At 42.5% G+C, this 23,967-nt stretch overlaps 2 protein-coding genes across 11 annotated transcripts in view; one reads left to right on the plus strand and one right to left on the minus strand.

The window, feature by feature from the left end:
* The window catches only part of Cmc2 (C-x(9)-C motif containing 2), a 27,757-nt gene extending 11,130 nt beyond the window's left edge, over nucleotides 1-16,627 (minus strand). The window contains exons 1-3 of one of the 9 annotated variants that reach the window (XM_013507103.1): nucleotides 16,459-16,548; nucleotides 8,591-10,696; nucleotides 3,487-3,599 (exon numbers count right to left, since the gene is read on the minus strand). In XM_013507103.1, the coding sequence (XP_013362557.1) occupies nucleotides 3,487-3,567 (81 nt within the window). In that variant the 5' untranslated portion in view covers nucleotides 3,568-3,599; nucleotides 8,591-10,696; nucleotides 16,459-16,548. The other 8 variants (XR_001231903.1, XR_264624.2, XR_264627.2 and 5 more) reach the window with 8 other exon arrangements.
* Nucleotides 16,591-23,967, plus strand: part of Cenpn (centromere protein N) — a 16,820-nt gene continuing 9,443 nt past the window's right edge. Inside the window, exons 1-4 of one of the 2 annotated variants that reach the window (XM_005409347.2) lie at nucleotides 16,591-16,678; nucleotides 19,313-19,493; nucleotides 22,382-22,427; nucleotides 23,705-23,764. In XM_005409347.2, the coding sequence (XP_005409404.1) occupies nucleotides 16,671-16,678; nucleotides 19,313-19,493; nucleotides 22,382-22,427; nucleotides 23,705-23,764 (295 nt within the window). In that variant the 5' untranslated portion in view covers nucleotides 16,591-16,670. Of the gene's footprint in view, nucleotides 16,749-19,312; nucleotides 19,494-22,381; nucleotides 22,428-23,704; nucleotides 23,765-23,967 lie in introns of both variants that reach the window. The other variant, XM_005409348.2, reaches the window with a different exon arrangement.

Consider the following 23,967-nt stretch of genomic DNA (forward strand, 5'->3'; position numbering starts at 1 on the left):
TTACAATTTGGTCATAACATAAGCAACACGATCTTTAAATATGAGCAAAATAGTTTATATGAATGGCCAGTAAGCATGAAAGGATGCTCAAAACCAGCAGGAAGCCAGGTGTGGTAGTGCACACCTGTAATCCCAGCACTGGGGAGGCTGAGGCAGGAGGATCGCTGCAAGTTCAAGACCAGCCTAGGCTACAAAGTAAGTTCAAGGCCAGCCTGAACTGCATAGTGAGACCCTGTCTCAAAAAGACTAAATAAAAAAAATAAAAATCCAGCAGGGTATGGTGGCTCACACCTGAAATTCCAGCACTCTAGGAGGCTGGCTGAGGTAAGAGGATTGCAAATTCAAGCCCAGCATGGGCAACCTGGCAAAATCTTATCTCAAAAATTTTTAAAAAGGTGGCTGGGAGTGGGATGTAGTTCAGTATGAAGGCTCTAGGTTGAAACTCCAATACTGCATAAATAAATAAATACTCAAAAGCATTAGCCATCAAGAAAAGACAGTTTAAAACCAAAAAGAAACACTACTATGTACTCACAAACTGACTAAAAGTTAAAGTATTTATAATATCAAGTGTTGCTAAGACTAAGGAGCTGATAGGAATATAAAATAGCACAGAATAAGCCAGGCATGGTGATGCACACCTGTAATCCCAGCAATCAGGATGAGGCAGGAGGATCGATGTGAGTTTAAGACCAGCCTGGGCTACAGAGTGAGCTCAAGGCCAGCCTGAACTGCATAGTGAGACCTTGTCTCAAAGAACCAGATAAATAAATAAATAACACAGAATAGAAAACAGTTAGACAGCTTCTTAAAAAAATTAAATGCTTGCTTACTTACCATACAAACTAGTCATTCCATTCCTAGGTATTTACACAAGAAATAAAAAGATGTCCATACAAATACTTGTACACAAATGTTCATCATAGCTTTATTCAAAACTGCATAACTCCAAACAACCTAAGTGTTCATCAATTGACAAATAAACTGTAGTATATTCATACAGTGACTACTACGCAAGAATAAAAGTGAACTAATGACATATCCAACAGCATGTATCAGTCTCAAAACACACGGAGCAATACACAGGAATACACAATGTAGAGCACATTTATAAAGATTCCAACATCAGAACTACCCTACATTGAGAAAAGGTAGTTCAGGAGTTACTAGTCCGAGGTGAGGTACAGGGACTGGCTGGGAAGGGGTGCAGGGAACTCCGACGTGAGAGACATGTTTTGTATCTCAGCTATGACAGGGCCCTCATGCTTGTCAAAACTCATTCAGCTGTACACTTTCAAAAGATGCCTGCTGCTGCACACAAACTCTGTTTCTGGATGCTGCCGTCTCCAGCTCCAGGGATTGGAGACGCCACCTTTACTATAAGAAATCCTTTCGAAGGGGTAAAAACAGAAATTTACATCTGATTGCAATCTTAAAACAGGAATCGAACAAAAGGCAATGTACATGCACTGCAGCCCGTAAAAAGGGTACTTAAACTCAGGACTGAAGCCAGGCGTGGTAACACACCCCTCGACCCCAGCCCTGGGAATCTGAAGCAGGAGGATCAGTTCAGGCCCAACCCAGGGAACTGAGCAAAGCACAGTCTCAAAATTTAAAAAGGGCTGGGGTGTAGCTCAAAGGCCTTAGGTTCAATTTCCAGTACCAAAAACAAAAGCAAAAACAAGGGAGACTTACATTTAAAAAACTCTGACCTTCCACCTGATTAACCTAGGAAATAATCCCGAAGAGATGATCCCCTTCTTTACACCCAGCACTGTGAAAACCAGCACACTCTTCCGAAGGGCTGCACTGGCAAAACCCTCAATGACAAGAATGAGATGTGATTCTCCGAAGTCCCTCTCTCTCCACGGTGTCCCTATTAGCGGACTCCTCTCTCCTTTTGTCTCTGCCTAAAATTTGCTATGCACACAGTTGAAACCCTCTGTTACGCCAACACAATCAGTTTCTACCCTTTAAAAAGGAATCACTTCTTACTTTTTCTTGAAAAAAATCTGCAGTTGCTGTTTCACTTACATGGTCTGGCTCACTGCTCAGTCGAGTCAGTAAAGGCAGAGTGTGGAACAACTCCCAACTCTTGATCTACACGTGTGACGAAAAGAGTTCGTCTAAAATACAAAGTTGTCAAAAAGCTGCCCATTCTTATGAACAACTTTTTGACAATTCTCTGAATCAGTAAAAACATCTGACTTCAAGTTACAGGTATGACTCAGGGTACTTCTGGTTTTTGAATTTTACTCATTTGAAATTTACTGTTATTAAAGTTTACACATCCATATCTGGAGTATCATGAGGCAAATAACTAACGTACCATGCAAAGTAACAGTAGCCAGGCACGATGGTGCGTGACTGTCATGCCAGCACTCCAGGAAGCTGAAGCAGGAAAATGGAACGTCTCAGCCCAGCCTGAGGAACTTAGCAAGACCCTGTCTCAAAATTTAAAAAAAAAAAAAAAAAAAAAAACCTTTTTGTTCTTGTTTTTGCTTCCTTTGGAGACAGGTTCTCACTATGTTGCTCAGGCTGGCTTTGAACTCACTGGTAGGCCAGGCTGGCCTCAAACTCACAACAATCCTCCTGCTTCAGCCTTTTGAGTGCTGGGGTTACAGGCTTGTGCCAGCACACCCAGTTCTAAAATTAAAAAATTGTTTCAAAGGGCTAGAGATGTAGCTCAGTGCGAATACGCTGGATTCAATCCCCAGTGCTCGGGGAGAAAAGCTAAAGGAAAACACAAATGCTTATAACAATTGTGCCATGGGGGCTGGGGATTTAGCTCAGGGGGCTGGGATTTAGCTCAGCAGCAAAGCGCCTGCCTGGCAAGCGCAAGGTCGTGAGTTCAGTGCCCGGTACCAGAGAAAAACAAAAAATAAACAAAAAAAAACACAAACAAACAATTGTGCCATGACTCAAATATGTTTCCAAGAAGCTAAATATTGAACATTATAAAAATATCAGTTTGATTTAATACATTCCAAATATTGGCTTTTAAAATTTTAACTGTGGAATTCTGCTTCCATTCAAATAGCAATTAGGTAAATTCATCAGATTAGGCTAATATAGGTAATACACAATTACATCAAATGTTTCAATTACCATTACCAGAATGGTAGCTATCAAACAGCAGATAACGTTAAAATAATCCCATTATGATCGGAAGAGTCAGAGTTAAACACAATTGTTCTAGCACCCTACCATGGGGAAGGGGGAAGCATTTTATTGCAAGAACATGGACTCCAACTAGTATTTACATTTCAGAAGCTCCCTAACAATCGTGCTTGGCTTTTACCAATCATACAAGAAGGTGGCTTCTGGGGGGGAAAAAAAACCACATGCATCAGTTGCTAATCTTTATTAAGCTCAGACCCATCACTCAGACATTGTCATTCCCTTCCGTTAATGAGGACAACATTTAACATCAGCGCTGTACCTAGGTTTCATTTGTGCTTTATGGTCATTTTTCTGAACTCTTACATTTTTGTGACATTCCTTAAGCAAATTAATCAAGATGTTGCATTCTTCCGTGTGCAGGTGTGGAGATAAGTCAGGATGCATCTTCAGGAGGTGGAAGATCACAGCAGTGCAACCTGTGAACACAACAACATCTTGAACACACACGAATAGGCTTGTGGATGCCATCCAAAAATACTTTTAGTAAGAACTTGCAGTGACCTTTCACAAACCAGAATATTAACCACGAACTAGCTGTGTGACCTTAGGCAAATTATTAAACTTGAGCTTTGGCTTCCTTATGCAGTAATTGAGCAATTTAGCAGTGTTTATTGAGCCTGCAAATCCAGAAGGAAAAAAGAGACTCCTCAAAAAAGCTCCTTCTGGAAATAAGTGCTCAAGCAGAACCAGCTTGCCTATGTTAACAAGCCTGGCTTCAAATATTTCCCTCACATTCCCGAGACTGATCACCACTCATTTTGTTCAAATGAAATTCTACCAATTAAGAGAAATGCATGAATTCTTTTAAAAAGTATATTCCTCTGAGAGGATTAAGGGGGTATTAGCCAGTCTCACATTAGTGTGAATTAATACCAAATGATTTCTTTTTAACATGTGGCTGAAAAACCCTAGTTAAACAATAAAGTGAAACAAGAAACAGATGTGCAATTGTTTTTTCAAATTTAGCAGATCTATCCATAAAACTATTACATTGAAAACAGGAGCTAAAATGCTTGAAATTAAATATTAACTGTTTCATTCACAAAGTAGAAAAGCAGCAAACAAGGTCAAGGAAAAACACTACTTTCAGATGTGTGCTATATTACATAGTGTTATTCAGCTGTTTTTATTAAAAAAAAAACTATTCTAAGTGAGAAAAGACTACCAAAAGAAAGAATCACTTAATGCTTGCGTCTTTTAAAAATTTCTAAAAAGGAAACACAGGAACTACTTCATACCCATTAAGATGGCTACTATAAAGAAAAAAAAAAAAACAAGGGTTGGAGAAAATGTCGAAAAATCAGGGACCTTTTGCACTGTCAGTGGTTAATATAAAATGGTACAGTTAATGTGGAAAATGGTATAATGATCAGTCAAAACCTAAAATAGAATTACTATAGAACTGAAAGCAGGATCTTGAAGAAGCAGTGACAAACCCACATACACAGTGTGTTACTTCTAACAGCTAAAACAAGCAACCCAAGATCCACGTTCAGATGAATGGATAAGCACACTGTGTACAGACACTCTCAAGTTACGACCAGCCTCACAGGACGGATTCACAGCAGTGCAACCTGTGTGATCCGAGCAACGTGGATTACGACCAGAATTTTAGGTTTGAGTGACAACCAGAATGCTGGCCACTTATCACTCACTTAAAAACACTGTCATCTCAAAATACAGAACAGTGTTAAAGAAAAGAAACAGACAAGTTTTTATTTCTGAAAAGGTGGAGACCTAGCGAGCCAGAACAGGTCCTAGTGGGCTACAGACTCTCCCAAGGACAGAAAGGACACCAGAGAGCCAGATTCCTGATGTTCTCATGGAAGGGGACCCCCCTTGCAAACAATACCCACCTTCCGTCTCATTCGCCCCTCCTGCAAGCCAAGGTGTCAAGCTGAATGGTGAGTACAGGATCAAGTTATTGTTTCTGGCAAACTAGGCACATTTTATAACTTTGGTATATATACTAGGAAGATTATTGGTGTTTCTGTAAATTACACACATTATACAACCCTTTTCTATTAGGTTAGTTAAGAGGTGCTTTGGGAGGTTTGAAACACGTTACGGATATTTCCATTATTTCTTATGGGAAAAATAGTCTTGACTTAACAACCAACTTGAGTTACAACCAGCCCTTGCGAACAAATTGAGTTCCTAAGTCAAGGGTACACTGATGACATAATATTAAGCCTTAAAAAGGAAGGGAAGTCTAACATATGCTACAACATGGATAACTGTGGAGAAATGATGCTGAATGAAATAAGCAATCACAGGAAGACAAATGCTGTAAAATGCCATTCATAGGAGGTACAGTACTTGAGCAGTCCAAATCCTACACACAGAAAGTAGAATGACAGTTGCCAGGAGCTGAAGAGGGAGGAATGAAGAGTTACCGTTTAATGGACAAAGAGTTTCAGTTTTACAAGATACAGCAGTGATGGGAGCGAAGGGTGCAGATCAGTACTAGGGGGCTTGCCTAGCACAAGTGAGGCCCTGGGTTCAGTTCTCAGCTCTGCAGAATAAATAAAATAACATTATAAGAGACAGAGACAGAGACAAAGACAGAGAGAAGAGAGAGAGACAGAGATATAGACAGAGAGAAACCGACAGAGAGAGACAGAGACAGAGATAGAGACAGAGACAGAAACAGACAGAGACAGACAGAGAGAAAGAGAGAGACAGAGAGAAAATTCTTTAAATATCTAAAAATTTTTTTTGGTTTTAAAGCTGGGCATGGTGACACACACCTGCAATCCCAGCACTTGGAAGGATCAGTTAGCTAGTAAGTTCAAGGTCAGGCTGAACTACACTGTGAGACCCTGTCTCAAAAACCAAACACACACACACACACACACACACACACACACACACACACACACACACACACACACACACACACAAAGACAGTATGGCCAGGCATAGTGGCATATGCCTGTAATCCTAGCACTCGGGAGGCTGAAGCAGGAGGATCATTGCGAGTCCGAGGCCAGCCTGGGCTACAAAGTGAGCTCAAGGCCAGCCTGAACTGCATGGCGAGACCCTGCCTCAAAAAAAAAAAAAAAAAAAAAAAAAGACAGTGATGGATACACAACATTATGAAAGCGTCCAATTCCAATATACTGTACACTGAAAATGGTTAGTTAATATGATAAATTTCATGTTATATGTATTTTACTATAATTATAAAAAGAGGGAAGGAGGAAGAAAGGGAGGTTAGAAGGATGAAAATAGGAAGAAAATATAGGAAAAAGTCTCAACCTCAGCCACAGTTCTTACATATATCAAAAGGACGATCTATAAAAAAAAATTTTTTTTTGGAGAAAGGGTCTCACTTTGTATTCCAGGCGGGCCTTGAGCTCACAACGATCCTCCTCCCTCAGCATCCTGAGTGTTGGGATTACAGATGTATGCCACAACACCCAGCTAGAATTTTTAAAAAACTGATGTCTCACCAAAATTAAAATTTTTTAGACTTTAAAAAACACCCCTGAGGAAACTAAGTCACATTTTGGGTGATAATGATGTGTCAGTGTCATCAACTGTAATACAGGTACCACTCTGGGTCAGAATGTCGACAGCTGTGCTCTTTACTTTCTGCTCAATTTTGCTCTGAACCTTAAACTGTTTAGAAACTAAAATCTATTGTCTATTTATCTATTAAGATAAATACCAACAAAAACAGGCAAGGCACAGGCTAGACCAGTGATGAAGAACCTTTTAGACCAGTGCCCAAACTGCAACCCAAAACCCACTTATTTATCGCAAAGTAAAACCTGAAAGAGTTAATTTAAACTCGGAGGTACGATAGACATTGTGAAGTGATAGGAAAACGCTCAAGGGTAAAAGGCAACTGGGATGTGGGAAAAGAGAAGGACAAGAAGGAGAAATTTTGTATGTATGTATATATAGGATAGTTAACATAGCTGAACTACTGTCCTCTATTTCTTTGCTGAAAGAAACTGTCAATGAGTCCTTGACTGATCAATATTACATGTCTGTATCTGTTTTCATGAGAAACCACTTTGAAGATACCAATATGTAATACAACAAGCATTGTTAATTTCCTACCACTTTGTTTGTAACTCTGTATTGTCTGTACTGTTCTTTTGCTATTTTGTAAAAGGTTGTCTGTCTGTTAATGTTTTCCTCCTCTGATTTTCAAAATTAAAAAAAAGTGCCAACACTGCAACTCAACCTGAATCCTGAGGTTTTAGCTTAGAAAAACTAACTCTTACATTAACATCTTTCGTCATAACATGCATGCCGTAGATTCACCACCATTGGACTAGAAGACATCTGCAAATCACATATACGTAATAAAGGACTGTACACTTTAATCTAAAATATACAAAGAATGCTTACAATTCATAAAGACAAATGTTATGGCTTATATCCCCCCAAAACCACACGTGCTCACAGGTGGGGCTTTTGGGAAGTGGGTGGATCATGCGTGTGTGGTAATGGATTAGTCCACTGATAAGTTTATAGCTAGGTGTGATGTTGGGAGGTGAAGCCTGGTGCAACCAGTAGTGGCACACACCTGTAATCACAGCACTCGGGAGGCTGAGGCAGGAGGATGGTTGGGAGTTCAAGGCCAGTCTGGGTTACAGAGTGAGCTCAAGGCCAGCCTGAACTGCATAGCAAGACCCTGTCTCAAAAAAACAAACAAAAAGCCTGATGCAAAGAGGTGGGTCACTGTGGGGGTGGCATAGATAGACAGTGGATAGATATAGACAAGGATATATCTATATCCCTCCTACTTCCTTGAGAGCTGCTGCTTCCTGCCTGCCATACCATGAACTGTTTCTCCTCTGTGATGCCCCTCTGTTATGCCACCTCCCCCACCTCTGAAGTCAGCCAACTATGGACTGAAACCTCTACGAACTGTGAGTTAAAATAAACCTCTTCTGTAATTTGTGGGTGTCCGATATTTAGTGCCAGCAATGGTAAATAAGTAAGACAACAAATAATCTAATTTGTAAAACAGATGCAAGAAAATGGGCAAAAGATTTGAACTGACATTTTACCAAAAATACAGGAATAGCTAATTAAGCAATGAAATGCTGCCCAACACCGTTAGTCTTTAGGGAGATGCAAATTAAAATTACAAGGAGATTATCATCACAGCAACCAAAACAGTGGCACAAATACAGATGCCCTTCCATAGTGGGGTTACATTCAGATGAACCCATTACATAAGTTAAAAATACATTCAATATACCTAGTCCTCTGAACATCAGACCCTAGCCTACCTACCTTAACTGTGCTAAAAAACTTACATTAGCCTCCTGTTGGGCAAAATCATCTGACACAAAGCCTATTTTATAATGAAGTGCTGATTATCACATGTAATTTATCAAATACTGTACTGAAAGTGAAAAACAACAGTTGTATGGTTACTCACCATCAACGCACACAGCTGAAAACACACTTGGCCTGAAGAATGTTACAGCATGAACTTAAAATTTATTGCTGAATGATGAGGATGCTACCGTTCCCACGTTACTGATCCTCCTCCCTTCTGGTGAGACTCGAGAAGAACTGGGAGAGCTGGCAGACGGCACAGGGGCACTGACATTAGCTGTCGACGCAGCAGGCACAGTGTTTCTCATGATGCTATCGGGTTTCGAACATACAGTTTGTGTTTTCTTTTCGTTATATATTTCTCTATAACAAACAAGAGCATCCTGTATCTGCCTGTCGGCTCTGGAAAATCTCTCATAATTGCCATCCATTTCTTCTAACATCCTCATGCCCCTGCTGATAGCAGCAAATGCCTCTGCCAGTTTCTTTGTTGTAAACTTTTTTAGTGGCTTGGGTATGACTTCTTCCTCTGCTTCAACTTTTTTGCTCCTTTCTCTCTGCAATTCAAGCAGCTCTTCACCTGAAATCTCCTCAGTCTTAATGCTGACAATCTCATGAATATCCCCTTCACTGATGTCCAATTCTAGCTGTTTTCCAAGCACTAATATCTTATTACTCACTACTTCATCAACAGTGTGATCTTTGTTAAAGCCTTTGAATGTGTTCCCATATGTCTTCAAAACTTTCTTCCAAATACAGCTCATGCACTGCTCTGTGACTTCTTCCCATGCAGCAGCAATGTTTTGGACAGCATTCAGAATGTTAAACCCTTTCCAAAACTCTAGGAGTGTTTGGCCAGATTCAGTTGCTTCCACAGCCTGTGCAAATGTCTGACGTAAGTACTGTGCTTTGAACGCAGCTATTGCACCTTGGTCCATTGGTTGAATGAGTGTGGCTGTGCTCAGCGGTAAATATACAACTTTTACATCAGGATGCATGGTGCCAATATGCTGTGGATGCCCAGGAGCATCATCTAAGATCAGAAGAATCTTAAATGCAATGTTGTTTTGCCTACAATATTCTTTTGCCTGTGGAATAAAACAGTTCAAAAACCAGTCTTCAAACAATGCTGATGTCATCCAGGCCTTCTTGTTATGGCGATAGTGAACAGGAAGTGTATGTTTGCTCACATTCTTGAAGGCCCTAGGGTTCTCCGAGTGGTAGATTAGAAAAGGCTTTAATTTGAACCCTGCAACATTTCCACCCAAAAGCAGAGTTACATGGTCTCTGAATCCTGGTATTGCCTTGGACTCTTGATTAATGTATGTGCACTCTGGCAGTCGCTTCCAGAACAAGCTTGTTTCGTCAACATTAAATATTTGTTCTGGTAAATATTTCTGTTCTACAATTATCCTGTGCAGCTCTTCCTTAAAAGCTTCAGCACATTCGATATCAGCACCTGCTGCCTCACAGGTGACCTTAACAGTATGAAAATTATGACGCTTTTTGAAACGCTGGAACCATCCGTGACTTGCTGTAAACATCTGTGTATACGTGGGATCAGCATGCTCTTTCAGCATATTGAAAAGACTTCTTGCCTTCGCCTGGATCATCAGTAGGCTAAGTGGTATGCGGTTCTGTATCTGCTCCTCTATCCACTCAACCAGTAACTTTTCCATATCATCAATTGGCCCAGCTCTTTTCTTTGTGATGACCGTGGACTTAATTGATGCAGACGATTTCACTGCATCGCTAATGCGCTTCTTATCCTTTAGGATGGTTGAGATGGTGGACTGCGAAAGTCCTAACTCACGTGAGATGACCATTACGGGTTTGCCACCTTCATGCTGGGCAATTATTTTGAGTTTCATCTCAAGAGTAATTGCCTTCCTCCTCTTCTTTTCACCAGAAGCAGGAGACACAGATGGGCGCTTTGCAGACATGATCAGACACAAAAACACAAAACACAATATCCAAAAAGGTGGGTAAACAATACACTGTAAAGTTTACCCTTGTGATCACGAGGCTGACTAGCAGCTATAGCTGGCTGCCACTGCCCAGTATCAAGAGAGAATATTGCACCGTATAGCCCAGCCAGGGGAAAGATCAAAACTTTGATGAATGGTTTCTACTGAATGTGCATTGCTTTCACATCATTGTAAAGTTGAAAAATCCTAAGTCGAACCATCGTTATGTCAGGGACCGTCTGTAATCAAAAAGCCAGACAATACCAAGCATTGGTTAGGATGTGAAGAAAAATCAACTGCATGCATTGCTATTGGGGATATAAAATAGTATAGACACTTTGGAAAACAATTCAGCAGTTTCTTAACAAGTAAAACACAAACTTACCATACAGCTCAGCAACTGCATTCCTAGGAACCCACCCAAGAGAAATGAAATACACATCTACCCAAAGACATAAATGTTTACAGCAACAATTCATAACAGGTATTTACAACAGCCAATACTGGAAACCTGTCCAGTATTACTTAACTGGGTAAGTGCATAAACAAAATGTGGATACTAATGTACATAGACAATATACATTATCTATGTAATGGAATACTACTTAGCAACTAAAAGGAATGAACTATTGATCTACACTCTAACTTTGATACACCTCAAAAGCCCTCTGTTAAATGAAAGCAGCTAGATGCAAAAAACTACATATTGTTGTATGATTCCATCTACATACACTGTCTAAAAAGGCAAATGCATAGAAACAAAAACCACACTGGTTGCCTGAAGTGAAGGCTCAAAGGAACCTCTCTGGGTGATGAGAATGTTCTATAACTGAATTGGAGTAATGGCTACATGATTCTACAAATTTACTAAAATCACCAAGTTCACCTGCAATGGGTAAATTTCATACATAAATTATGCCTCAATAAAGCTATTTTTATAAAAAGTTCTGAGAAACTCAAACTGCCCATCTACTTTCAACAAATTTTAAGAAGTCTGAAAAAATAATGCCAAAGGATTAGCACATGGCCACTATTTGAGGTTGCAACTTCTATCAGATCACTGTTTCATTCAGTAATTACTACACACGCACACCATAGCTAAAAATCACAAAGCAAGATGTTGCACCCATCTAAGTACTTATCTGAAATGGAAAATAAAAATGCAGTCAAATAACATGCCTCAAATATGCATGCTTTGTGCCAGGCATGGTGTCACACGCCTGTAATCGCAGCACTCGGGCAGCTGAGGCAGGAGGATCAGGATCGTTGGGAGTTCAAGGCCAGCCTGGGCTACAAAGTGAGCTCAAGGCCAGCCTGAACTGCATAGTGAGACGCTGTCTCAAATAGACAAAAAAAAAAAAAAAAACAACTCATGTTTCTGCAGACCTGTTTTGTTTGCCTGACACTGACTACAGTTCTTTTAATGACAGAAATTTATTGCTTCAAAAGAATAAAGTGTCATAGTTCAGTAATGTCAGTCATCTAATATTATCCCAATATTATGTGCCTACACTTATGTATATAATACATATGTATTAGTTATCTGGTTTCTGCCTCACTTATTTTTTCTGCACACTGGTTTAGCCACCCAGAAAATGTCACTAGCATTTTATTTTGTAAATGCATTTTGTGCATTTCCATCAACCAACCCTTAAATTTCTGACTTTATAGTTCAAAAAACAAGCTTATGGATATACTGAAACAATCTCTTTAATCGGTAAAACAAATACAGATGGGTCCCTAACCCTCTGGTTCAACTCAGGATTCCCTGCTTTTACAACAGTGAAAAGCAATGCACATTCAGAAACTATAAATTGAATTTTGAGCCTTTCCTAAGCTAGCAATATGTGGTGCAATACTGATACTCTCTTAGGGCGCCAGGCAACAACTCCCAGTCAGTTTCATGATCATAAGGGAAAACAATCCAAACCACACCAGTGATGGCAAACCTTTAGAGACCAAGTGCCCAAACTGCAACCCAAGACCCACTTATTTATTGCAAAGTGCCAGCACTGCAATTAAACCTGAATACTGAGGTTTTGGTTTAGAAAAAACAACTGATACCCGATGCTCCGCTGCTGGGGTGATTCAGCTCTGTGCCCACCACAGCATCCATGCCATAGGTTACCTACACCACCACTGCTCTGGTGCACTATACTGCCATAATTTTGGGGGGTACTGAGTTTTCACACCCCATCATCTACAAAACACCCATCTATGTAGGCATGAGCTATTCAACACTTCATTATAAAATAGGCTATATGAGATAATTTTGCCAACCCGAGGCTAATACAGGTGTTCTGAGCACATTTAAGGTAGGTTAGGCTAAGCTACAATGTTAAGTAAGCCAGGTGTATTATTCTGCTGTTTTGGTTTTTTTTGCAGTGCTAAAGTTCAAGCCCCAGTACCTCAGGCTTGCTAGACAAATACTCTATGTCTGAGCTACCTCTCCTGCCCCTGAAATGTATGTTTAACTTCAATATTTTCAACTCAAGGATGAATCTATCTAGACATAATTCCATCAGAATTCAAGAAGCACCTGTACTTGAGAAGGCACCCAGCTGCTGAGGCAATATATACATGCACATTGTATACAAGCACAAATATGCATCATACACATTTTACTCCCTCCACAACAAAAGCTTACTTCATGTATATGTATACTTTAGATCCAGCCAGGATATCAAGTCTTCCCTTCTAGTTTTTAAAATTTTAATTGGCAAATAATCTCTTGTCCTAGATGACTATTTTAAACAAAGTAGTTTAACTTAGTTCCCTTCTCCTATCCTCTTTTTTTTTTTTTTTTTTAAGACAAGGTCTCACAATGTAGCCCAGGCTAGCCTCAAACTTGCAGCAATTCTCCTGCCTCTGCCTCCCGAGTGCTGGGATTACTGGCATGCGCCACCACGCCCGGCAAGCATTTTATTTTTGAAAGTCACTTAAAACAAGTTGTGAACTCAAAATATTTGAGAAGAAATTTAAGACGCAATGCAAGAATATACGCTCCACATTCTTTTTTCTTTTACTTTTTTAAATAAAAAAAATCAAACAAAATTTCATAATCATAGAAATATCTGAGAAGTAATAATCACAAACTCAGGGTGGAACTCAAGGCCAGCCTAAACTACCCAGCAAGACACTGCCTTTAAAAAAAAAAAAAAGCTCACTTGAAGGAAAAATATCTGCTATTACTAACTAGCCTAAATTACAGAGCACAATGCTAGCGAAAGCAAAAGAATAGAAGGGGAAAAAAAGAAAGAATACAGATGGGAGTGTAGCTCAGGGGCAGAGCATGTGCAAGGCACTGGATTCTATCTCTAGCATTAAAAGGAAAAGAAAAACACATCCAGAAAGGAAGGAAGAGAGAGAGAGAGAAGAAATAATACATAAATTATTTCAAAGGAGTAGTACAATAATTAGGACCATCAGCAGCATGACAGAAACAAAAGTAAAGCCGACATTCATTAATAATAGGGCTTCAGGACTGCTGCACTGAAAGGCATAATTCCATCCAAACAGTTAAAGATAAAAATTGAGTCCCACCCGTAGTCAACTTTAAAAAGCCTATTCTAACACTGTAACTCAAAGCATCATTGGTGTTTGTACTCTCCATCACAAAGTGAAGGAGAGTACAAACACCAATCTTCAGCCCCACCTTTCCACTGGCATTTGTAAATCATCAGAAGGGGAATTTTGTCACAGTTACACCTCTGGGAGGCTGGGAGGATGGAAGCAGCAGAGTACCAGCAATGAAGACATAAAAGATAGGGTTTATTTTATTCACCCCATCTCAGGCGAAAGCACTCAGGTAGAATTTTTCAGAGTACAGCATTCTATCATAGCAGACTTCAACCACCAGGTGGCACAATTTTAGTGACGAAAATGAAAACTAGTAAAAAGGGATAATAAGCATTCTAGTAACACTTCAGCAAATCTACAATTACATTGGGGAACCTGCATTTTAATGTCACTTGCTTTTTCTTTAGAAAGACTCTGTTACCGTGCGGTTACACGGGAAAGAAATTTACACTGATGGTGCCTACCTATAATCCCAGCCGAAAGAGGCTGAAGTAGGAGTACTGCCGTGACTTTGAGGCCAGCCTGGACTACATAGTGAGTTCAAGTCTAGCTTGAGCTACACAGCAAGACCCTGTCCCCCAAAAAATAAATAAATAAATAAAATAAGTAAAAAACAAGCCAAACCCAGAAAAGTCTTGTTCAGAGTCTAACGAATCTGTTCTCCAGAAAAAAAAAAAAAGCTAACAATGTTTTTTGAAATGTACCTTCAAAAAAAATAAGACGTTAACTTCTAAAAGCCTACATTTCAGAAATCCCTGCATTAAATTACTGTATCCCAATTTTTTCAAACTATGAACCACCCGCACTGCAGTAGAGAAGGCAGATACAGCAGGGCCCTGCCCACTCTGCCTACTTCTACTCATTACAGCCAAGTGACAAATCCCAACGGTCACACTCCTAGGGGCCAGGTCAAGCCAAGTCGGTACGGAGAGCAACAAGCTCTCGGAGAGCAGGAGGGCTGCGGGAAGGGGCCTTAACTACTCTGATTCCCACAAAGTAGCTCCTCCAGGAATGGGCCTCCTTCGTGGCTTTTCCTGGACAATCCCTTACCAGTACCTATTGTGTACTGGGTACTCTGCGAGGTCATGAATTTCAGAGAAGAAAAAGGAATCCGTACATGTGGAAGAACGCACAGGCTAGTGAGAGTATTTTAGTAAATGCACGTAGTAAATGCCCAATAAGTGCTCGCTGAATGATGAAGTGACGTTTATCAAAGTTTGAGAATTAGTTCACAACTCCACATGGTTTTTAAAAGAGGATAGAAAGAAGCTCATTTTAAATCAACTAAGCAGGGGCTGGGGATATAGCTCAGCGGCATAAGCGCCTGCCTGGCAAGCGCAAGGTCCTGAGTTCGATCCCTGGTACCGAAAAAAATCAATCGATCAATCAATCAACTAAGCAAGTGCACTGGCCTTAGGTGTGGGAGAGACAAAGGGGTCACAACAGAATTCCTTTGACAGCGCCAACTTTTACACATTTAGCGAGGGATCCGCTGAAGGCCCTACATAAAACATCTATTAGGAAAACCCTGCACGGAGACCTTCACAGCCAGCAGGAGGAATCGGAAGGTCTACACCCCTTGACAAGCAGCCCGACAGGGATCTCCGGGGATGACCGCGTTTCCGCTGCTAAGATCGCTCTAAAAGGCCCCATTTCCTACAAGCAAATTACTGGCTAAGTGACAGCAGTAATACAGTGCACTGCGCGGTCCTCGTGTCACACACGGTAAAGGCTTCACTTCTCACGCCCGACGCGATGCGCTCTACCCATTCCACGGAGGAGGCAGCCCCGGCGGGGGTGGAGAGGAGCCCGATCAAGGTCACGGGCCAGCGACGGGCGGGCGGGTTCCAACCGCGAGGGGCAACACCGGCCCCAGCCAACGCCGAGGGCGGAGAGCCCAGGCCGCACCCCCGGCACCCTTGCCAAGGGCCCAGCGGGCTCGCGGAGGGACCCAGGACCACCCGGGAGGCGCACGGGTTCTCCCGGCCCAGCCTCCGAGGCGCGGCAGGACCGGGCGCCGCGGGGGACGCGGGGGACGCGGGACCCCCAGCCTCCCGCACCCGCAGCGAGGCCCAGGAGGAAGCTGCTTCTCAGAGCCGCCCGGACACCCCGACTCACCGACGCTCGGCCACACCGGGAAGGCCGAAACCAGAGTCAGCTATGAAAAGTCCCACCCGCCGATCGGCAAAGTTTGACCCACCAGCCGCGCCACCCGGCAGGAAGCCAAAGCCGCGGCGCGCTTCCCCACGACCCGCCTCGGCCCGCCCCGCCGCCGCCGACTCCCCCACCGCCCGGGGGGCGCATGCGCCACCCGCCCTCGGTCGGCCCATTTTTCTGCACTGCGGGGGAAGCACAACGATCCAACGAGGATCGGCAGCGCCAAAGCAGCACACCGAACCCAAAGACAGGTTTAGTGACCCACCTGGCCTTCACTTACAAAAACTCTTCTCCTGACAAGACAGAAGCGGCGGCTCGCGAGTTTCCCTTCCGTTGTACCCCACCAAGGCGCCCCCTGTGCCCAGGTTGTAGTCCAAAGTCCTAGCCTGGTGGACGGAGCGTGTAGGCGGCAGGACATGCCATTGGTGGCTTTGAAGGCGCGTCGGCGGGAACAGGGCTGAGGAGACGGCTGTGGATATGGGCCGGTAAGACAGCCTCTAACGGCCTGAGATCGGTCTGCAAGGTGGTGAGAGCCTTGAAGAAGTCAGAGACCAGGTATCTGGGGCTGCTTTTCCACGGCTGCCCTGTGTCTTAAGGCGCAGGATTGGTGCTCAGTCTGGGGGTGGGGGACTGAGGCTGAGGTGGAAGAGGACGTTGAGTCCTTCCGTGACGTCACATCCGCCCATAGTGGGGCGGGGACTTAAACGTGGGGCGCGTGTCTGGGCTCCCATCAGCTGGGGTGTCGCATGAAGGGCGGGTTCTGCCGCGCAGAGTTGGGGTTTTGTTTTGATCTTTAGTTCCTTTTGGCTTCTGTTGTTTTTTATTCATGCAGGCTTTCGCATCCTTATGCCCCCTATTACTGCAGTGTATGTCTCCAGAAAGTTACTTAAAAGCCATTTGTCGTAGTTCGTTCAACAAATGAATTTTGAACATATGCTGTATGCCCAGCACTGTTACAAAGCACTAGAGGGGGAAAAGACTTAAAACCAAGTCACAAAGGGAAAGTTAGTTGCAGTTTTATTAAAGGGTTTTGAAACTGCTGGTAAGATTAAGTGCTGTCTTTTTACCAGGTATCTTTACGGCATTCTGGTGAACTTTACCCAAAATTGAGAATCGTGAAGTGCTCTTTGAAAATCTCGATCCTTCCTTACGTGCGCCTTCTCCCGAGTTTAGCTTGATGGCTCAGGAATATTCATTTCAACGAGCCTCCTAAGTATTCTTAATGGGGGAAGTGTTGGTTTGATATTTCACTGACTGTTGAACCCTAATCCTTCCCAGATTTTCTCTGACACTAACCAGCACACCTAAATTACAACAGGAAATAACCCATATGAGTACATAAGAAAGAACCTTCTAGGCAGGGGCAATTATCTGTATTATAGGAACTAAGAAGCCAATGTAGCTGGAGCTCAAAAGGCCAGGGGCAGGGAAGCAAGGGCCAGACAATGCAAGACCTTATGGATCATGATGAAGATTTTAACCTTAAGTGTAAGACAGGGTGCTTTTGTCTCTGGACAAGGCAACAAACGGAACTTCATTTTCATGGTCCTGATTATGTTCCTACAGTCATTTGTTTGTTTGTTTTCAGTGTTGGGGATCCAACCCAGAACAAAAGATATTTTGGACAAACAAAACTGAGGTGGTGGCTCTTTACTATTGGGAGATGTGTTAAAGGATAAAGAGATTACAGTAGTTCTCCCTCACTTGCAGTTTCACTTTCTGCAGTTCAGTTGCCCATGGTCAGCTGAAATATTACATGGTAAATTTGACACACAATTCATAAGTTTTAAATCAATCTCATTTCAATAGATTGTTATAATTATTGTATTATTAGTTGTTGTTCATCTCCTACTGTGTCTCCTCCTTCTGCCTTTGCCTCCGAGGGCTATCTTTTCAGTAGAGTAGCCAGATGGATTTTAGTAAAAACCTAAGTGACACCATATCCCATCTCTGTTCAACACCTTCAGAGTAAAAGCAACAATCCTGGCAGTGACCTCTGACCTCACTGCTTCTCCATCCCCACCTCACTGGAGGCTGCCTATTCCCTGCTCCTTGAAGGCCCAGGGCTCGGGGCTTTTGCCCTTGCACTTCCCCCTGCTTGGAAAATGTTTTGCACCCCTTGACTCCTCCAAGGATAACCTCAAACGTCACCTCCTTCAGGCCTAATTCTCTACCTCTACTGCCACATCACTCCCACTCTGCCTGACATTATTCCATTTTTCTCACTACATTTCTCCCTCTTATTTGGTGATTTTTTTTAAATGTCTCCTCACTAGAATGGCTGTTGCACAGAGCTTTGTCTTTTGGGATAAATATGTAACTATTCGCAAAACCCAGAATTACCTGGCATCCAGGTGCTCAATCACGGGTTACACGAATCAGTGAATGAAGATCAAAGTGCTCTAGTCAAGAAATGGCAGATAGCACTTGTCTCGGTCAGTCCATTTGGGGTTGCTAAAACAAAATACCTGAAACTGCATACCTATGAAAAATATATATAGAGAGATTTGTTTAGCTCACAGCTGGAGGGTTGAAAGTCCAACATCACGTGGCCGTGTGTGGTGGCCTCTGCTGAGGGATGCGTGGCTGTGGGGTAGAAGATGAGAGCTTCATGGCAATAGCACATGTGAGGTGCGCACGCACACGGAAGAAAGATCACATGGCTGGAGAGGAATCAAGACAGCAAGCGGGGAAAGCTGACCTCACTTCGTGATCCATTCTGGGTGACCTGACCCAGGGCCTTGAAAGACATTAATCCCTTCACAGGGCAGTGCCCTGGGGACCCACTCACCCGTACTGTCCCCACCTGTCAAAGATCTGTCACCTCTCTCATTCCCTTAGGGACCTAACTTCTAGCACATGAACCCTTAGGAGACAGACCTCATCCAAACCATAGGAGCACTAATTTTTTTTAATTCTCAAACATTTAAATACATGCATCAAAGAGAAAATAATTCAATCTTCATGCAGAAGCACTGTTAATAGTGTGGCTTAACAAAAGGGGAAGCATTTGGGTGTTTGCCCTCCAAATAAAATGCTGGCTGAAAATCTGAAAAATTCAGTTAGCTTAAGGCTCTCTGTTGGATAACTTCTTTGCTGTGCTCTCTGTTTTGTTCCAGCACCAGAGAGATGGATGAGATTCTGGCCGAGTTTATCAGGAGGACCATCTTAAAAATCCCCATGGCTAAAATGATGACAATCTTAAAAACCTGGGGGTTTTTGTCTGAAACCCAGTTGCAGACCCTAAACTTCAAGCAGAGAAAAGAATCTTTGGTTCAGGACTTGCTTCTGCTGTGTGAGGTAACAGTGTGCAAAATGAGTCTCGGGCCTGGGTCGCAGCTGACTGATAGAGCAACACACTACCCACTTGGGTTTTTCTTTCCAAAAGGTATTAAAAGGCAGCTGCTTACCTGTTTGGAAAGTGAAGAAACTAATATGAGTCAGGTCTTTTCAACTATAAGAAATGCTTAGCTGGGTGTGATGGTGCACGCTTATAATCCCAGCACCAGGAAGCTGAAGCAGGAGGATTGCTGTGAGTTCGGGGCCACCCTGCATTACATAGTGAGACCCTGTCTCCAACACACAGACACAAGAAATGCTTGTAAATCAGTAATACAAAAAATACCAAGAGAGGGGGAAAAAAAATTCGTACAAGTAAAATAATGACCCAGTGTTTTTTTAACCACCCTGTGACAAAAATGCAAAGATAATAACACTCAAATATGTTTGCAAAACTGTGAGAAAAGAAATACTCTTTCATGTGTATTGACTTACTGATTTGGTTTTCGTTACTTTAAAATAATTTCAGACTTTCAGAAAAGTTGCAAGTAGAGTACAAAGACTTCCCATATCCTGGTGTATCTTTCCCTCATTTGTTGTTGTTGTTTTGTTTTGAAACAGGGTCTCCCTATGTTCCAGGCTGGCGTGAAAATCACTATTTAGCCCACAATCCCTGGCTTTCCTCATTTTTTTTTGTTTGTTTGTTTGTTTTGTTTTGTTTTTTGTTTTTTTTCCGGTACCCGGAATCAAGCTCACGAACTTGCGCCTGCCAGGCAGGCGCTGTGCCGCTGAGCTAAATCCTCAGCCCCTCTCATTTGTTTTTAAATAAAAATACTTTTTGACCTAAAAAATCCTACTTCTGAAATTTACGCTGAAAAAATAACTTAGAATAAGAAGATATATATTACTAATATTAAATTTATAGTTACATATTTCACTTATGTAATATTTATGCATAACTAAATTAACTGAGCTTTGTTTTAAAAACAAAAAAAGTTGAGCCAGGTATGGTGGCACACAACTGTAACCCCAGCACTCGGGAGGCTGAGGCAGATTTGTTGCTAGTTTGACACCAGCCTGAGCTACAAAGTGAGCTCAAGCCCAGCCTGAATTATACAGCAAGACCCAGTCTCAAAAAATAATTTTTTTTAAAAAATACTGTATTATGCATGTAAATGTCCATGTGTAGAATGTCCAGTGTTCTCAGCGAGGACCATTGTGTGCCCCCAGGACAAATGGTAAGGTCTAGAGACGTTCTTGGTTTTCAGACTGAGCAAGTGGGGATGCTACTGGTTTCCACTGGGTAGAAGTCAGGGATGCTGCTTGACATCCAGGACTGGCCTCCCCAGCACAGAATTACCAAACCAAAACTTCAGGAGTGGCAGGCTCGGGAAGCCTGCTGTGGCTATCTGGAAGGACACGACCACTTTATTCATTATAGCTGGGCTAAGGAGCATGGCAGAGGGAAGAGAAGAATGTCACTTTTCACCATGGAATGGTCACACTGCTCCTAGGAATGCAGAATACTGCAGTCACTTTGGAAGTCAGCGTGGAATTTTCTTAAAAGTTAAAGTGTCATGCCTGTAATCCCAGCCCTCCGGAGGCTAAGACAGGAGGATCATTGTAAGTTCAAGGCCAGCCTGGGCTACAAAGTGAGCTCAAGGCCAGCCTGAACTGCATACCGAGACCCTGTCTCAAAAAGATGAAGAAGAAGAGTACAAAGTTCTGTCCACATTCAGAAATACTCTAGGAAACAAATCTGTAGTGACAAGAAGCAGGTCAGGGGTTGCCTCACAACCAAGGGTTGGGAGGGAGGGGCTGAGAAGAGGAGGGTGAGAAAGAGACACAAGACAATTTGGGGGCTCCAGTTCACCTGTTGACCGATGTAATCGTTTCATGAATGTACAGTAGTGCCTCGGTTCAGGAACTTAATGTGTTCCACAACTCTGGGGAAGATGGCTGAGGTCCTGTTCATCACCTGATGCAGTTTGCATATAGAAGCACAGTTGTGACCAACCGAGGTACTACTGTCTTCATAAGTCAAAACTTACAGGGCTGGGGATATAGCTCAGTGGTACAAGGGCCTGCCTGGCAAAGTGAAGGTCATGAGTTCGAGTCCCAGTACCCACATAAAAAAAAAACTTACAGATTGTAAGTTTATTTTGTTCTTTTCTGAGACAGGGTCTCACTATGCAGTTCAGGCTGGCCTTCAGCTCACTTTGTAGCCCAGGCAGGTCTTGAACTCGTAACAGTCCTCCTGCCTCAGCCTCCCTAGTGCTGGGATTACAGGTGTGCACCACCACGCCCGGCCAGATTATAAATTTAAATATGTACAGCTTAATGTATGTTCATTATACTTCAATAAAGCTGATTTTAAAAAAATGAAAAAGTGATAGACTAAATGCAGGGAGAAGGCTAGGTATGTGAATGGGGGGAAAAAAAACAAGTTATATCATGTACAGGTACAAATTCTCTATGATGATGCCAGGTATGGTAGTGCATAATGTAATTCCAGCACTTGGGAGGCTGAGGCAGGAATATAGCCATGACTTCAAATCCATCCTGGGCTACATAGTGAGTTCAAGGCCAGCCTGAACTACATAAAGAGACCCTGCCTAAAAAAAAAAAAAAAATTCTCTATGATGAATGTGATCGTTGTGTCTATCTAAAATGTACCAATAAAATCTGATAAAAATAAATAAATAAATTCAAAAAGAGCTTTGAGTACCTGGACTGAAAAAAAAAAAACAGAAATTCTATCTGTTGGGAGACCATGCCCTGGAGATGGGTTTGCAGTAAAGTACTGGGGGTATGCTTAAGTCTGTCCTAAGTAATGCTAAACTGTGCTAATTTCAAGGGCGTAGCACCAAATCTACCACGTTTCCTAAACAGTTTGTCCTTTCTTTCAGGAGAACTGTGCAAGTATCAACGATGTGGCCCTTTTAGACATCGTTTGTAAGTATTGGTGATTTCTTTTTACACTTAACCAGTTTCACTGCTTGTGGTTTCATACGAAAGAATGCAGGTTCTCGTAAGACTGCAGAGTCTAGAATCAGGGAAACGTGGTATCCAGTCTCTCACTGTCCCTTACCTGTCTTGTGCCCTTCACCAAACTGCACCACCACTACACCTCAGACTCTTTACTAAAGGGAGACAGAAGTAGTGCCTATTTCACAGGAGTGTTTGGAGAATTCAGTAAGACCGTGTCTGCAAAACTCTGAGCCCACTGCCTGGCACATCCTACACAGAAGATAAGTGTTTGTCGGAATGTATATTATTATAGAATTAGAAAATATAAGCCGGGCTTGGGGGCACACGCCTGTAGTCCCAGCACTCGGGAGGCTGAGGCAGGAGGAACGTTGCAAGTTCAAGACTAGCCTGGGCTGCAAAGTAAGCTCAAGGCCAGCCTAAACTGCATAGCAAGTCCCTGTCTCAAAAAGTCCAAAAAAAAAAAAAAAAAAGAGAGAGAATTAGAAAATATATTTCTGGAAATTTGTTTTTACAGTGTAGCATTTTTTCAAGATGAAGCATTTGTTTTTGTTTTGTTTTTTATTGAGCCGGTCGCACAGTATAGGGGCTAGGAACACAGACCCCGGACCGGGTCGGTTTCCTGGCTCCATGACTGCTTCTCCACGAGCCCTGGCGGAGGGCACTGGACATCTCCCGCCCCAGTATTTCCACTTGACAAAGTTGTGCAATAAGGACAGTATCACATAGGTTGTGGCGAGGATTAAATAAAAGCGCATGTTGAGTACTTAGAGCAAAGCCTGATGTAGTTACTAGTTGATGGTTATCATTACCTAGGAACTCCTCCGTGACATGCAAGTATACCCAAACCCACCTTTATTACTCTACATCCAAACCCACCTTTATTACTGTATACCCAAACCCACCTTTATTATAGTCGCACTTTGGCCCACCTGTGACACAGCTGCCTGGATTTATAGTACCGGCTTCTGCATTAGTCTCATCATCAGGAATTGGATCCCATCCACCTTAAAGGTGGACCTGTGTACATTTCCAGTTCTCATGCATTCATTCACATGTCCAGTCAGCACCTACTGTGTGCACCTGCTGTTGCCACATTCACTCACATGCTCAGTAAGCACTGTGTGCCACATCGTATGCTGGACAGAAGAGCAGAGGATGCATTATTAGATACACAGGTATATAAGCGCAGCACTTCCAAGGCCCAAGACAGACTGTTAAGTAATAAACGTTTCCTTTCTCAGATACACAAGTTCATCGGCACCAGAAAATGTGGGATGTTTTTCATATGAGTAAAGAAACAGGTAATATTTTCCATTTCAGATCGAACATTTGTATGTGATGTTTTGGGGCAGTGTAAAAATTAGCAGACGTGTGTGCTCTTTGGTTTCTTTGCACACGAGGCGGTGTTCCTGTCCCTGGCAGCGGCCCTCTGGCGGCACAGGCAGCACTGGTGTGCTCTCACCGCCTTTGCTCTGAGGCTGCATAAGTGCTCGCTCCGGGCTCT

The sequence above is a fragment of the Chinchilla lanigera genome, unplaced genomic scaffold, assembly GCF_000276665.1.
Source record: "Chinchilla lanigera isolate Chin_1 unplaced genomic scaffold, ChiLan1.0 scaffold00121, whole genome shotgun sequence".
Taxonomy (NCBI): Eukaryota; Metazoa; Chordata; class Mammalia; order Rodentia; family Chinchillidae; genus Chinchilla; species Chinchilla lanigera.